Genomic DNA, 14700 nt, shown 5'->3' on the forward strand with positions numbered 1-14700 from the left:
GTATAATGTATGATGTTTATCGCAGCTCACGTGAGCAGAATATTCGCTGTTAGACGTCATTCCAAGGAGATATTAGTGTCATAAGAAATGCTGTAGAGGTAGAGCCAGTTGTTCAGACTTTTGATCTATTGTTGTTGTAGATAGTCTTCACAGCGACATGTGAAAGACATGGATTGTGTGACGACGAGGTACTTAGTTTTGGTTTTGCATCAAGTGCTTAAAAGGAAGGCACCTCGTCCAGTATCTATAAGATTGGCCGCAGCGAACGATGTAAGAGTCACGCTCACGAAGCAAAAAGAGAATGAGCTGACCAACAATCGAACCTGTGCTCTTAGCAGAGAACAAAAAAGCATCGTAGCTTTCTTCTGCGTTCTGCGGCAGGTCGTGCCAACTGTACCATCTCACCAAGTACGCCAAGAGGTCTTTCCTTTCACTAGACTATATACTAGCTCAATGTCAGAATTCCGCAACCTGCGGGCTAAGAAAGTGTCTAGAGGAATCGATCCATGAGTATCGCTGAGCCTCGAGACTGTCTACGGTATCAGACCTCCTCGCTTTCCGTCTCCAGCTGTGCAAAGCTATTCGAGCTATGACGTACCTATACATAGGCACAGTACTACACCCACCATTTCACGTGGAACAGCTGTCTTCGAATCCATATCCTATTCGCAACTATATGGTGACAAAGTACTCTATAGGAGGCGATGAAGACTCCCACTCCGTGCTAAGGTTGCCGCGTAGGAAAGACGCAGAGAGCAGAGCCGGATTCGAACCGGGGTAATCCCCCCGCTTGTGAACTCAAGAAAAAATGTAGCTCTCTGTGATTGAGCGTGTGTCGCTACCTGGGGCCGTGCCAACTGTACCACCTGGCACCTTTGGAGAAAAGTGGACAATATATTGGATTATACCCTGCAAACTAGCAAGAAAATCATGAGGAAATAGTATGTTACCTGTCAGAGTCAGTTCAGCAACGAAAGGATGTGCTTCCAGGAAAGAAGGGGTTGGTTGTCCAGTCCGAGTATGCTGAGCTTACTCCATACTTTGCGGGGCATTCTCGTTCGTCCCCCACTCGGAACTAGATGGGAAGGCTGCTGCTGCAGGGATCAACCGGGGCCCCGAACTATACCGGAAGATTGACTATTATACTAGTCATATCTCACTCAAAGATATATACTATCGACATATACCTACCTAGAGTACCTGCACATCTTCTAAATATTGGGGCCGACATCCATGACGCTTGGTCACTGTACATGACATGTAGGTGACAGTGATTCATGAATCATCCGGAGCGGCCCGCCCATGAGGCAATGGCTTAAAGGCGTGCAGCGAGGTTGCACGGGACCTTGACTCTGCAACCGTCAAACTCACCAAAAAAATATAACTAGTCGGGTTAAATGGACGCCTCTCCCGGCTCTTACCAACCGGTGTATCCGTATCCCCTTCTCATGCCAACATTTTAGCCAGTCTGCTAAAGAGCTTGGAGCCATTGGGCATTAGTAATCGGCCAACTTGTGAGGAAGGATGAAGGCGGCCAGTCACGCCAAGCAACCAGTCAGCGACCCTGCCAGTTCGATTTCCCCATACCCACACCCACACCCACCACCACAACCACCACCACCACCGCCATCTCTCGGTTTCAGCCCGTCGTCCGCAGAACCCCATCACTACAGCAGCAACCACCCCCACAACTACCACCCCCAGACCCTGTGGCCCCGTCTTCCTTCACCCACAAGTCCCAACCCGCCAAACGATGATCCGGGTCTGGTCCTTGGGGTATCTGCACCCATCATGATGGCTCCCGAGTCCGACGACTCCCCTTTGGCCTCCACTGGCCTGGCCTTTGGCCCCGACGACATCACTCTCCCCGAAGACCTCGACACCCACAGCCCCGCCAGCTCGCGTGATCCCGGCAGTGTCATCGCACCTGGAGATTCCAATTTCTTGCAGGAATCTGGGAACGATTCGCATCGAGATGATCCCCCCGGGGATTCCGCACTCAACCCGGACGCACAACAGAGTGAAAAACCCGCATGGAGCGAGATGAAGACCAAGGCCGGGAAGGAGCGCAAGCGCTTACCTCTGGCCTGTATCGCCTGCCGACGTAAAAAGATCCGATGCTCCGGCGAGAAGCCCGCCTGCAAGCATTGTTCGCGCTCCCGGATTCCCTGCGTCTACAAGGTTACCACGAGGAAAGCGGCCCCCCGCACCGACTACATGGCGATGCTCGACAAGCGGCTGAAGCGCATGGAGGACCGGGTGATCAAGACCATCCCGAAGGAAGAAACGAGAGACATGGCTGCGATTGGTCGGTCGGTGGTCCGGCCCCCGCAGCCAGGACAGACCTCGAAAGCGCAGAAGAAGCGCACGGCGGAGGAAGCCTTCGCGGCGGAATTGGATGAATGGGGCCGGGGCAGTCGCGAAGGACCGCAGGACACCTTTCCGATGCGCCGGGAGAGTAAGCCCGGCGATGCCTCGGGTCTGATGACGGAGGGGGCCGAGTTCCTGCCCTCGTTGGAGATTCAAGAACATCTGGCGGAGGTATTCTTCGACTGCGTCTATGGCCAATCCTATCTACTGCTTCACAAACCCAGCTTCATGCGAAGGCTCAAGGCGAGGACGGTACCGCCCGTGCTCATCCTAGCGGTCTGTGCCGTGTCGGCGCGGTTTTCGACGCACCCGCAGATCAACTCCGAGCCGCCCTTCTTGCGCGGGGAGAATTGGGCGAACCCCGCCGCCGCGATCGCCTTGAGTCGCCATGACGAACCAAATATTACCATCCTGACGGTATTCTTGTTATTGGGGCTTCACGAATTTGGTACCTGTCATGGCGGCCGGAGTTGGTCGTTTGGCGGACAAGCACTGCGCATGGCTTACGCTCTACAATTGCACCGGGAGCTCGAATATGACCCTCTACTTGTTCAGAAAAATGGCAATGGCTCCCAGCAGCTCAGCTTCACTGACCGTGAGATCCGAAGACGAACGATGTGGGCTTGCTTTCTAATGGATCGATATAACTCATCTGGGAGCCAGCGTCCGCCCATTGGTAACGAGAAATTCTTGCAGATCCAGCTCCCGATCAAAGAGACGCATTTCCAGATGGAGATCCCAGGACCAACCGAAGATCTAGACGGCGTTGTTTTGAACCCAGTACCCGACGATGTGGGCCAATTATCCAACGCTCGAGACAATATGGGAGTATCGGCTTACATTATCCGTGCTGTTGTCATCTGGGGACGCATAGTCGACTATCTGAACCTAGGAGGTAAACGAAGAGACACACAACCGCTGTGGTCGCCTGAATCTGGCTACATGCGCCTCAAGCGACAGATCGAGGAATTTTCCGCATCACTCCCCAGCCATCTCTCTTTCAACTATGAAAATCTTCAGATCCACGCAGCCGATCGGATTGCGAACCAGTTTCTCTTTCTGCATATCATTATTCACCAAAACATGCTGTTCCTGAACCAGTTCGCCATTCCACTATCCCCAGGCGGGCGACCACCGCGGGACATGCCCAAGGTCTTCCTGAGCAACGCTGGCCGTGCCGCAGTAGAAGCAGCTCATCATATCTCCGTGCTGATTGACCGTGCTTCGGCCTATCCTCTGACAGTTCCGTTTGCCGGATACTGTGCATATTCCGCCAGTACGGTTCATATCTGGGGAATCTTCTCCAAGAACGCACAGCTGGAAGCACGGTCCAAGGAGAACCTACGTCACACATATCGTTACCTCAACAAGATGAAGAAATACTGGGGTATGTTCCATTATATGGTCGAGAGCGCCAAGGATCGGTATCGACAATTTGCAGACGCTGCTATCAAAGGTACTGTATTGACGCAGAACGGTGGGCAGATCACTCCCATGTTCCAGTATGGCGACTGGTTCGATAAGTACCCTCATGGCATGTCGAGATCTCACTGGGAGGAGCCCGACCCGAAGGCGAAGTCAAAGAACGACGAAGGAGTAATGAGCCAAAGACCCGACCTTCAAAGCGTCGAAGAGTTCTTCGCCAGCCTGTCCCCCACTCCACAACCCACTATGCCACGCCGATCCTCGAAGAGAAGCGGCAAAAGCGACAGTGTCGCCGGCTTTGACCAAGCCACACCGCCACAGTCAGTGGGTGAGGTGACTATGGAGGGTGCACCGGGAATGCTAGGCACCACTGGAACAGGCTTCCCTCAACCCGCCATGTTTAACAACCGCAATGGACAACCGCCGTTCGGTCAATCCACGTTCGACTTTCCCATGCCGGCTGCTGATCAGCTCCCACAGCTCGATCGGCAGTTTGTGTATGGCTCGTTCAGCGAATTTGATCCTGCTGCCGCGGCATTTGTGCCTCCGGCACCTGACAAGCCAGCTATGCCCCCGGTGCCACCTGACATGCCTCCTACCCAGGACCCGACTTCTACTATCTTCACCGGGCAGATAGACCCCAACGCGCCATCCGGGGCAGGGGAATACTATCAACCAAGTGCCTGGTTCCTTCCATTCAACCTCGATCCGGTCGGTGCCGGAGCAGGGGTCAACCTCGACCCAGCAGCACAGCCAGGGGGGCCGACCAGCAATCCTGTTGGCGGACCTGATCTCTCTGGCTTCGGGGGTGCAGGTGCTATGCCCATGGGTGCGTACGACATGGGACTGGGGACGAATCGCGGCTCGCATGCCTGATCATCTGGCATGCCGTGTGGCATCTTTCTTTCTGACTCGTGCAGTTGGCCCTTGATAATTTTACTTTTCATCTTCGTACATTGGCGACTGATTGTTCCTTTGGTTGAACCGGCGGTTTTGTGTATTCGGGAAGGAAAGAACCGGAGTTAAAGTGCCATGAGTTAAGGATGGCTGGTTGCATGGTGGAGGTGATGCTTTTATGCCCCGTCACTCTGAAATGTATTATGTAGGTGCTATATACCAGGAATATATACTCGCGATATTATTAGACTGGTGTGCCCTTCCTGAGGACTAGTCCGATAGCATTGAGGGTGGGTCATGATCCTAGGAAAACCGACACTACTGAGATGTTCGGTGTATGGGTGACTCGAGAGACCCGATTCATGTCACCGGTGCCGACACTGGGCTGTGAAAAGTGGCCTTTGTTTTTTTTAAGGTAAAAAAAACAAAAAAAAAAACGAGAGGACGACTTCAATCACTAGAGAGGAACCGTCTTGATTCCACCCGAAATAAAACATCCGGAGATGAAAAGAAAACGAGATACTCAATGCATCATCCGTGAATCGAACACGGGCCTCATCGATGGCAACGATGAATTCTACCACTAGACCAATGATGCTAATTGATACTAGGTACTATAGAGACGTCATAAGAGTGATTGTGCTGCCTTGGATATCCCGCGTTCTACTATTCGTTTCCGCCCTGTTTCATCAGCTTTTCATTTGTAGCAGGACAGATGGTAAAGATCGGACTTGAGCAATGGAGTGTTCTGATCTTGTTGATCTTGTTAGTGTCCGTCAGTTATCTTGGTTATTAGGCAAACAAGGAGGCTTCCATGGGTTAAAGTGCGAATCAGTTCTGGGAGACCATAATTGAGAGGAGCCCTCTTGGTTGGGTGGCCCGGAACACGCTTTGACAAATGATATCTGCCAGGCACTCGATGAGAGAAGCAGGGCCATCAACAGGATCTTATCGGATTTCAAGAGAGGGGCAGAAGAGGAAAATATGCGAGAATAGCCTGCAGAGCTACAGCGCAGGTCAGCGAAGCTATTGGTCACAGTAGTTAGGCGCCCGCATGACAACCATACCTTGTCAGTAAGGTCGTTACTTTTCAATAGTTTGACGCATGATTCAAGAGACCTATATAGTTAGCTCACTCCAGCCTTGAACTCTCTAATTCTCTCAGATCCTTGGCTTCTCAGTCATTACGCGGACTTGGGGTATAGCGTAATGTGAGATGACCAAGTGGAACCACCAAAGGCCCCTTAGGCGTCCAAGCCCCCTAAGCTCGGTGAAAGTCGAATTGGTCCCAATCTTACATGGACTCATGAGACCCAAGACTTTGAAGCCTGCCAGCCTTGTTATATTCGAGTTTCGCCTTGTACCGGCCGCCCCGGGCATCCGTCGCGCGGCATCTGCCAAGATCTCGATTCGGTTCTCTTCTGGCTCCGGCTCAGCACCACCACGACGGACTGTTCTTATGCTCGTTTGACCGAAGGAGGAACATGCCAGTTCTTCTCATCGACCACTCAGAGTAAAGAAGCGATATGTACGGAAACGCTCCTCCTCCTTAGCCAAGCAACACTCACTCACTAGATTGACCAGCATGTCTTATCCAAACGCCCTCTTACCACACAGGCTTCTGGTCTGTGGTTCTCTACATCGAGCCAAACTCGGCGGGTCGTGATTCTTTCTGCCGGATAGCAGGCGTTATTCAGGCGGATAAGGCTTTTGACTTCCAACGAGTCCATACGACGATCCGAGGAGCCTCCGAGATCTATCCGATGTTGCTGCCGGTCGAGCTCTACAAAGCGCACGTTGAGTTCACTGCACGAACCTTTGAGAAAATCCTCCGGACCCTGCGCGAGGTGGATGCCGGATTACTTAAGGAGCTGAAGGGAATCAGCAAGCCCGATGATGCAAGGCAATCACACCGCCTGCTCAGTAAGACGCTGCATGAATGTAGTATGCAACTCGTCGAATTAGGTCAGAGATGGAGATTCGAGAAAGAGCTCGGGGAACGGTTGAAGAAACACACCAAGTCAAATGAGACAGCCATGAGGACAATTGCAATCCTTGCTGCACTGTCAGAGAGTCGCGAGTTCGACATGCAGACCCTCCCGTTGAAGGTGGAGAGTCAACGCAACGTGGTAAAGTCGCCCGCTTGATCGCCATAGCCAGAACCACGGCGTTGTTTCCAAATCACTGTATGAGAATCATCTGACTGATGTGCTTTGATCCATCGACAGCTCTACGGTCTGATCGCTCAATTTGACAATAATATGCAGTCCAGGCTAGCGAGGGAAGGTCTCCGGGACTCCAAAGCAATGAAGACGTTGTCAGTCATCACCATCGTCTTTCTCCCAGGGGCATTTGTGGCCACGCTATTCTCAACGAACATGTTCAGTTTCCAGGATAATCGCCAGGAAGTCTGGATTTATTTCGTCATCAGTGTGCCTTTAACCGCAGTCCTATTGGTTGCGTGGATTTCTCTGGCTGCGAAACACACCCTACGGTATAGATGCAGAGGAGAGGGGCGCACTTTTGAGTCAGGCCAAGGATGACGAAGTGAAGAGAAGGAAGACAGACTGAATTATACCTGCTTTGGTGATGCTGTCATCAAGAACACCGGTCATAGAATAGGCATAAGTGAGTTAAAGCTAAGAGAACAGGTTCAGCGGGAATGGATTATCAATATATGCCCTTCTGCGGAAGCTGTATAGCTGTTTTGATCTGACCAGGAGAACTCAAAGACTGTCATTTGTAGTCGGCACCAACATGAGAGGCTAGGTGGATTATGTTGTGTTTTCTATGGAGGTCGAAATGGTTGAAGGACTGTTAGAAGTTACTTTGGTTCAAGAGGTTGGCAGATGATTAGTTATGTCAAACTAGATTGATGCGTCGTAGCGGCCTCAGTGGGCAAGCAACTCGCTCACCGCCCATCACCGCGGTTAGCATTTTCAACCCTGCCCACGGGCATACCTGAGGGTAACTAACGTTAACTTAGTAACTTACTACTGTATACCAAGGTGCCAGACCGGCTTCGCCAAGCCTTGGCCACCACCCGAAACAACATTGGGACTGGAATGGTCCCCGCTTTATCTCGGCCCGCGCCTTCGAAAGAAGAAAGAGGCGAAGAGAGCGAGACGAGGGAACACTGTCAGAGAGTAGTATCGAAAATCTCGAGGGCTGTGCTTGGTACCTTGATGCTGATCGGTCTTTATCTTATCAGGGCACCAGGCACCAGGCACCAACAAGCTCTACGATTTGCTTTGTCACCGTGTCCGCATCGAAGTGGTGGGCTGGTTGTCTTTCGTTCCTACAGGGAAGACGTCAAACTCGCCGGCGGCCCGGGGACAGACCCCAAAGTGAAACTGAGATCAACCGGAACGGTGCGATCTTCGCCTGTCATGTCGGGCGCTGCAGTCCTACGAGATAAGGAACGGTGGCCCTCGCTTAACCTTCGGATAGGACGCCCAGTAGATGTGGCAGGTGGCAGGTGGCAGGTGGCAGGTGGCAGGTTGCAGGTGCACAGTCCGCCGTGGATAGGTCTCTTGCATTATTCTTTCTTCTGGAGGAAAGAGGTATACTAATAACTACAGCCCCCTGGCAGTGTCGCCCCTTCCATGGTAAAAATTATTCTTTCGGTCTGCATGAGAGATGGGAGCTAGTAACAGTACCATACATGAAGGATACATAGGGTACAGTACGTACATAGGAGAGGTGCTGGGTAAGAGAATCCTCTGAGGGCCTCAAGACCATCATCTAGAAACACCAAGACATCGATAGGGAGTCGTGGAAATCTAGGCCCTTCCAGGTTCCAGGAATTCTCACTTGAAGTGTTCAAATAGGAATCGCTAGGGGATGATGAGAATGATGCCATGCTGGACTTGGTTATATACTTGCCCGCAATCACTTATCCCAACCCTACACAGCCCTAACCTAGAACTGGAGGCTCTGCCATCAAATGCATCTCTTCAACTCTCACATCCAGCTGGGCCAACTGAGCCTACGAAGATTTGGGTCGCCCGACCCGTTGCCGCGGGACCGAGGTCTCCAAAGCTGCCACGATCTCCACTCCAAGGATATAGATGTTATAGCTGGGGAAGACGATCCATAGACCACTGCAATTGACTGATCAGCCTTCTAGCCCATTCATAAGTTTGGAAAGAGGGGGGGGGAGATCAACTTACTTAGGAATAATCCAGAAGAAGACCAACGTCCAGAAATCATTGTGTCCGATGTTGTCAAACCCGGAGAACACCTCGTTCAACCCTGTGAATTGGAGATCAAAATCAGCAATCGATCACCCTATCAACCTCCCCCCTCCCCCTAGCCCTCGGAGAGGTGAAAAAGAAGCGGGGGAAGGGTGAGCGAGACCTACAGTAGAGAATCGTCTTCCCCAACGTCATCACCGAAGCACTGTACGCGACCAGCAACGCCAGCGCGCCCGTCCGCCCCGCCACCACCTTCGTCTCGCGCAGGAACCACCCCACGCCCTTGTGCGGGTGGCGCTGGCCGCCGCGGCCGTTGGCGGTCAGGCTGGTGCCGTGGCGGTAGACGACGGCCAGGTAGTAGAGGTAGCCGGTGCTCTCGAACAGATTCAGCACGGTCTGCGCGGCGGTGAAGCCGTTGCGGGCGTTGAAGGCCGGCCAGCCGTAGATGTAGTCGATCGTGCCGTACAGCGCGTAGGGGGTCCACAGCGGCGAGTGCAGGCTGTGGCCCGGCATGGAGTGCGGGCGGAGGAGGACGTAGCCCGCGTCCCAGAGGACGAGGGGCACGGAGAACAGAAGCCACAGCGTGATCGGGGTCGAAGGGGTGTGGACCCATTTTTGGGGGGTGTTGTTGTTGTTGTTGTTGCCGTTGGTGTTGGTGTTTGGGGTTGGGGAGGTTGGAGGTGGTGGGAAATCGTCGGGGTGATGGCGGGTTGAGACCATGGTTGGTTGGTTGGTTGGTGTCGATTCGGATATAATATTGGTGTTGTGGGAGATGAGGAGGAGGAAGTGCTAGGTGGAGGCTAGGATGGTGGTCGTCGTCGTCGTCGTCAATTGATGGAATTGAGGAGGTTGGATGGAGATTGAGAGCTCTTTGAATGAACGATAAGTGATGAATGGGTTGACCCCGAGGGCGGCTAGTGACGTCGGGCAGATTGCATGCAGACCTGCAGCCACTCATAGCTTCGTCGCGGCTTCTATGTCTGTTCCATGGAATCATTCCATTGATGTCTTGCGGCTGGATCTGTCATATTCATATTGGGAGAAGCTATCGACGTCTAGGATCCTGAACATGGTGTGGGCAGCAGACACACCTTTCTTCACAATTGATTCATGGTATCTGGTATACAACGTATGTACTGTACACTGTGCTATATTATTGGCACTACATTGCTTGGATGGGCACACATAATCCCCCAAAATCCAGATCTAAAGGGCTCCCATATCTGATCTGATATCGTACCGAAGTTTCTGAGCTATGACCTCCAGTCGGTGGGTCGGTCATCGAGTGGCTTTGTGTCAATCCCTAATCTCGTTTCAATCTTTCAGACTGACGAGTTCCAGACCTCCCGGTTCCTTCGCCCTAGACGTCCTAATTGGGCAATGGACCCCGAGGCCGCGGGCACGGGGCGACTACGGCATCCAGTTTCTGCCAGTAACGCAGTGAGGGACAATCTTGCATCACGATTGCATATGAACCTACTCCCTAGCTCCTCGCACGGGTTGTCGAATTATGCTGCTTGGCTCCTAATAATCCTCTGTTGCTCAGACATCAAACCCCGACTCACTGCAGAATGGACTCGCCATCGCCTCCAAAGGTTTCTAGCACTCCGTGCCCGCTCTGTCAAGCTATTTACAGTTCTGACCAAACATCACACGCAGGTTGCAGACAGACTTGCACGTATCAGAGAGAACCAACGAAGGAGCCGTGCCAGAAAGCAGGCGCATACTCGCGAGTTAGAACAGAAACTAATCTCCCTACAGGAGCAAGTCCGTCAGAAGGATGTCGAACACCGACTGACGGTCCAAGGTCTCGACGCAGAGAATCGGAGACTAAGAAGTTTACTGTCGGATATGGGCATATCATCCAATGCGATCGAGGAGTATCTAAAAAAGACAGTGGATGACCCAAGCCCAACGCAGAAGATTGCCATTCCAAGTCTTTCGCAGTCTGGCGTGAAGGCTCGATCGTGTCGTGGCCGTGCCCAGCAGACTTGTCGTTCTGAGACCACTCCTGATACTGCTGGAGTATCGCCACCCCCAGACTCGAAGCCGGTCGATCAGGTGAGCGAGTCTACCGTCGACCTCCCCGGTCAACCGATGAAGAATAATCGAGAGAAATCCCACGGCCAGTCAGTTTGTGGCTGCTCACCCGACGAAAGCGGAACGTCATGGCCAGATAGTAATAGTGGAGATGTCCTTAATACCACTCTCTGCGCCATCGCCGACGAACTCATAACACAGTACAACACGCGGGGTGTCGAGCTAGACGAGATCAGACGCAAGCTCTGGGAGGGCTTCTCCAAGGGCCTCACCACGGAGGAGGGGTGCAGAGTGCAGAACCGGATTCTGTTCCAGGTTCTTGACGAGATTAGCAACAACTAAGTTGCCTCTCTAACATCTACAGCCAACCTCAGGGGTTGGCTCCCTAGCTGGCACGGATGGCTCTATGGTCTATTATATCAGAATGAGGAACAGAAACGAGTCTAGGATTTGCGCCTCCCACCTCCGCTTCCTGGCATATCACCGAATTGCATACACCAATCCCAACAACCCCGGTACCTGAATCAGCGGCCTAATGGTAGCAGCCAGCGCCTGATTATTCTCCACCCCAAATGTGGCAATTGGCACCGCGATCGTCAGCTCGAAGTTATTGTTTGCCGCAGTGAAGCTTTGTGTGCACGACGGCCGGTATGTAGAGCCACATCGTCGTGTCACGGCGAGCGTGACCGCAAATCTCACCGAGAAGTAAACTGCAAGGGGCGCCACCACTCTGGCTACAGAAACGATCTGGCGCACCGCCTGCTTTCCCTGAGCAGCAAACAGCAGCAGAGTCGTAAAGAGCAGCCCGATCAAGGCCAACGGGCTGATCCACTTCAGGAACTGCTCATCGTACCATTTATTACTCCAAAAGCGCAGGTAATGCGGCTGACAATTGCTGCTCCCAACGGGATCCCCAAGAATACCCCGATGCTTTTCGCGGCCAGGGAATAGTCAATCGTCAATTCGTGCCGATGTGATCCGCCAATGATGCGAATTAAGAGAATCGCAACCGGGGCGAAAAGGACCATCTGCAGTATAGAGTTGATCGCCACCAGGATGGCGCAGTATTCGCCATTATTGTTCAAGTCAGAGGATGCGGTACATCATGACCAGGGGTCCGAGTGCTGCGTTGACGTGCTTGTTGTCAGTATTAGATTATGAAATTATCCCTAGACACCCCACGAATGCACCATGGTTTCTGCAAGCCTGCTGGGGCTTCTATTACCCATCGGCACAGCAACCCCGACGATTGCCCGTCTCCAGGTCTCGAATAGTATTGGGGACGAGATTTCCCAGGTGGATGTCTACTACCATGGCCAGTAAGGTCCATAAGGCAATGAAGCGGTCCAGGATGGAGCTGCTGGAAGAAAGAAGTAGCGAGCTTCTGGGCTCGAGTACATAGGGCTCATCATGGTGTTGCTCGCTCTCACTACATGCTTCCAGGTCTTTTGAGGGCGCCGGTATTGGCTTCCTTTTTTGTGGGGGACAAATCGGCGGTGTATATTCGGCTTCTTTTCTCTGTTCATCTTGTGCTGGTTTGAAGCTCAAATCCCCAGTAAAAGACGGTTGCTTTAGTGTGTCGTTTTCATTCACAGAGCAAACATCCTGAAAGCTCACTCCGCTCTCTTGAGTGCATACCTAAGTAGTACAGCGGCCAGAAGGGCTGTCGCTCAAGCAGTGTGGCTGAGTGACATGCTCTAATGTCATGTGACCTATAGTACCGCAAGGTTCACCTGGTGGAGGATATTCGGATTCAGGAAATTAAGAACCGGCAGAGCATGCCATCAAGAATCGGAGTACTAGAGACATCCTGCTCAAAAATCAAATCCTAGAGGAGAATGAATCTTGGGGGAAGGGACACATTCCATTACGCTGACCCACTAAAATATGCACACAGGGTATGTATCAAGACAAATGATACCTTGCCGGTATGCTTTCTCATACAAACCTTCCGCCTTTGCAAGCCTGGGATGCAATTTAAGGTGGACTGTGTAGCGCAGCAGCCGCGGCCAACCTTATCTCAATAAAATGTTTAAGATACAACCTGCAAATCGAGCGACAGGGCTAGATAAATAGCATCTGAACCGCAACTAGAAAGCTCCCGCGCCTGGAAAACGAGGTTGTTGGACTGCGCTAGGAATAGAACAAGGTCAGAAGGGGGGGGGGAAAGGGGCACATTCCATCAGGTACTGTCTAGGTCTCTTGTCTGCTGTACTCCTCGGTGACCGAGATGCCATCTTCTAGCGCCACGACGCCTTTTTTCTCGGGACTCCGACGAGTCGGGAGGAAAAGACATCGGGGGAAGATCATGGTGCATGGGACGGCAAGGCTGCGCTGCACTGCATTGCACCAGGCTGGAGGAAGAACTCGGCGAATGAGCCCGAGATGCAAGTCACCTGAGCCCTGAGGGCTGCAGATCCCCGAAGAAGGGGAGGGGAGGGATGCCGATGCTAGGGCTCGGGGAGTCGGTTGGTTGGCTGGGGCTGATTCTCGGGGAAAGGCACGGGTTGCAGTGGACTATACCTGGGTGTTGTTTGTGCTTGGATACTTCACATCGGTGTGTTCTACGGGACGGTCTTTGGCCTAGGCTCATGATAAGAAGGCTCGGGATATGACTGCGAGTGCAGGGGTTTCGGTACAGTATGAGGTGGATTTGAACGGTGCTGGATTGGGTTATTGGTCATGTTGTGTGTTTGTGGTTAGATGCAAAGTGTTTTGTTGCTTCTTTGCCTCTTCCATGGGTTTGGCTACTTCTGATCTTAGATGCAGATCTTGAGGGTGGGAGATAGGATTGGGTTCTAGGTATGATGGTGGCCGAGTCTTACAAGGTTGCGAGAGTGCCTACGCGAAAAAGAAGAGATGTGCGTGTTGTCGCTTACGATGGGCCAATTTACTATACTCGATATTGCTATCAAAATGGCCCCGGGAGTATACCGCGGAGGTCTATAGTCTCTGGACAACCGACAATGGCAGTAGCTAACCTCTATGCCATTCAAAGCTACCATAGAAACCATGACCATATGAACAGTTCAATGACTCGACTAAGCACAGAAATAATTTGTTCCTAACCACTTGCGCTGCAGCAATGGTCTCTTCATCGCAAGCATGAACCCTCCGGTGCCGGGTCCGCTATCGGCCGGGGTGGTGTCCTGCCCGCGGGGGAATTCGCGTTCCGGGGTATCAGGCGATAGCGGAGAACCCTGGACAGTCCACGAGGGGGGCAGAGTACGGAGTACATACGGAGTACTCAGGTAGTGCCACATTAGATCGCTTTCCTGCCAGAATACGAAGAGAGGCTATGTGGAGAAACGGAGAAATACTCTCCACTTTCCAAGTGCATGTACGGCTTTTGTGTGACTAGAAAGTGCTAGACAATTGTGTCTAGCCCTCGGGTTGTTGGTTAGTCGCTTAGTGTGGGACTGTTTGGTCCCGGAATCGTGGTCTTCGGGATGACGATGATGGAAGAAAAAAAAAAAAACAAACCCCCACGGAGGCTTTCCCCGCAACCCCAGCCCAGCCCAGCCCGCCCCAAATTCCCTGCGCGGACCGAGCTCAAAACTGCAGGGTATCCGACAGGGAAATTTCGACGAACTGCGAGAGAAGGTCTACCTCTCAGACTGTCTGGGTAAAATGTCGGGTCTTTATCCCTTTGAATAGGCTAATATGATCGCATTGCCTGCATCGCTGCCCTCTAATCGATTGGGAAGGCAATAGCACATCTCATTGCAAACCTGATGTTGGCTGGGCCTGCTCGGAGTCAATGCGCACCGGG

At 52.4% G+C, this 14700-nt stretch overlaps 6 protein-coding genes and 1 non-coding gene across 7 annotated transcripts; 4 read left to right on the forward strand and 3 right to left on the reverse strand.

Annotated features, from left to right (window-relative positions):
• Window positions 1-1455: 1455 nt before the first annotated feature.
• Window positions 1456-4931, forward strand: BO95DRAFT_439901 (putative C6 transcription factor). The gene has a single exon (XM_025585829.1). It carries the CDS (start codon window positions 1525-1527, stop codon window positions 4669-4671), a length of 3147 nt encoding a protein of 1048 aa, XP_025445684.1. The 5' UTR covers window positions 1456-1524; the 3' UTR covers window positions 4672-4931.
• A 288-nt stretch (window positions 4932-5219) lies between these two features.
• BO95DRAFT_t67 lies at window positions 5220-5290 on the reverse strand. Its single transcript has one exon. It is a non-coding gene; the product is annotated as a tRNA-Gly (tRNA).
• Window positions 5291-5998: 708 nt separating this feature from the next.
• On the forward strand, window positions 5999-6839 carry BO95DRAFT_460598 (uncharacterized protein; the record flags this gene model as incomplete). Its single annotated transcript, XM_025588745.1, has 3 exons — window positions 5999-6145; window positions 6205-6220; window positions 6277-6839. 3 exons carry the CDS (start codon window positions 5999-6001, stop codon window positions 6837-6839), a joined length of 726 nt encoding a protein of 241 aa, XP_025445685.1.
• Window positions 6840-7584: 745 nt separating this feature from the next.
• BO95DRAFT_29202 (uncharacterized protein) lies at window positions 7585-8400 on the forward strand. The gene is made up of 2 exons (XM_025581717.1): window positions 7585-7621; window positions 7679-8400. Exon 2 carries the CDS (start codon window positions 7758-7760, stop codon window positions 8262-8264), a length of 507 nt encoding a protein of 168 aa, XP_025445686.1. The 5' UTR covers window positions 7585-7621; window positions 7679-7757; the 3' UTR covers window positions 8265-8400.
• On the reverse strand, window positions 8301-9742 carry BO95DRAFT_439904 (uncharacterized protein). Its single transcript, XM_025585830.1, has 3 exons — window positions 9056-9742; window positions 8865-8946; window positions 8301-8795 (listed from the first exon to the last, which is right to left on the reverse strand). The coding sequence occupies exons 1-3, from the start codon at window positions 9606-9608 to the stop codon at window positions 8681-8683; spliced, it is 750 nt and encodes a 249-aa protein (XP_025445687.1). The 5' UTR covers window positions 9609-9742; the 3' UTR covers window positions 8301-8680.
• Window positions 9743-10386: 644 nt separating this feature from the next.
• Window positions 10387-11650, forward strand: BO95DRAFT_439906 (bZIP transcription factor). The gene is made up of 2 exons (XM_025585831.1): window positions 10387-10483; window positions 10548-11650. Exons 1-2 carry the CDS (start codon window positions 10460-10462, stop codon window positions 11268-11270), a joined length of 747 nt encoding a protein of 248 aa, XP_025445688.1. The 5' UTR covers window positions 10387-10459; the 3' UTR covers window positions 11271-11650.
• Window positions 11409-11956, reverse strand: BO95DRAFT_450671 (arsenic resistance protein; the record flags this gene model as incomplete). Its single annotated transcript, XM_025588020.1, has 2 exons — window positions 11409-11768; window positions 11792-11956. 2 exons carry the CDS (start codon window positions 11954-11956, stop codon window positions 11409-11411), a joined length of 525 nt encoding a protein of 174 aa, XP_025445689.1.
• Window positions 11957-14700: the final 2744 nt, after the last annotated feature.

Source organism: Aspergillus brunneoviolaceus (assembly GCF_003184695.1).
Source record: "Aspergillus brunneoviolaceus CBS 621.78 unplaced genomic scaffold BO95scaffold_11, whole genome shotgun sequence".
Taxonomy (NCBI): Eukaryota; Fungi; Ascomycota; class Eurotiomycetes; order Eurotiales; family Aspergillaceae; genus Aspergillus; species Aspergillus brunneoviolaceus.

What these genes read in the sequence shown, in the direction of transcription:
- BO95DRAFT_439901 (XM_025585829.1), top strand. Translation starts at nt 1,525, where the DNA reads ATGAAGGCGGCCAGTCACGCCAAGCAACCAGTCAGCGACCCTGCCAGT.
- BO95DRAFT_29202 (XM_025581717.1), top strand. Translation starts at nt 7,758, where the DNA reads ATGGTCCCCGCTTTATCTCGGCCCGCGCCTTCGAAAGAAGAAAGAGGC.
- BO95DRAFT_439904 (XM_025585830.1), bottom strand. Translation starts at nt 9,608, where the DNA reads ATGGTCTCAACCCGCCATCACCCCGACGATTTCCCACCACCTCCAACC. An exon ending in GGGGAAGACGATTCTCTACT is followed by an intron (nt 8,947 to 9,055) that starts GTAGGTCTCGCT and finishes TCCAATTCACAG; the next exon opens with GGTTGAACGAGGTGTTCTCC. An exon ending in TTCTTCTGGATTATTCCTAA is followed by an intron (nt 8,796 to 8,864) that starts GTAAGTTGATCT and finishes AGTCAATTGCAG; the next exon opens with TGGTCTATGGATCGTCTTCC.
- BO95DRAFT_439906 (XM_025585831.1), top strand. Translation starts at nt 10,460, where the DNA reads ATGGACTCGCCATCGCCTCCAAAG. An exon ending in ACTCGCCATCGCCTCCAAAG is followed by an intron (nt 10,484 to 10,547) that starts GTTTCTAGCACT and finishes CATCACACGCAG; the next exon opens with GTTGCAGACAGACTTGCACG.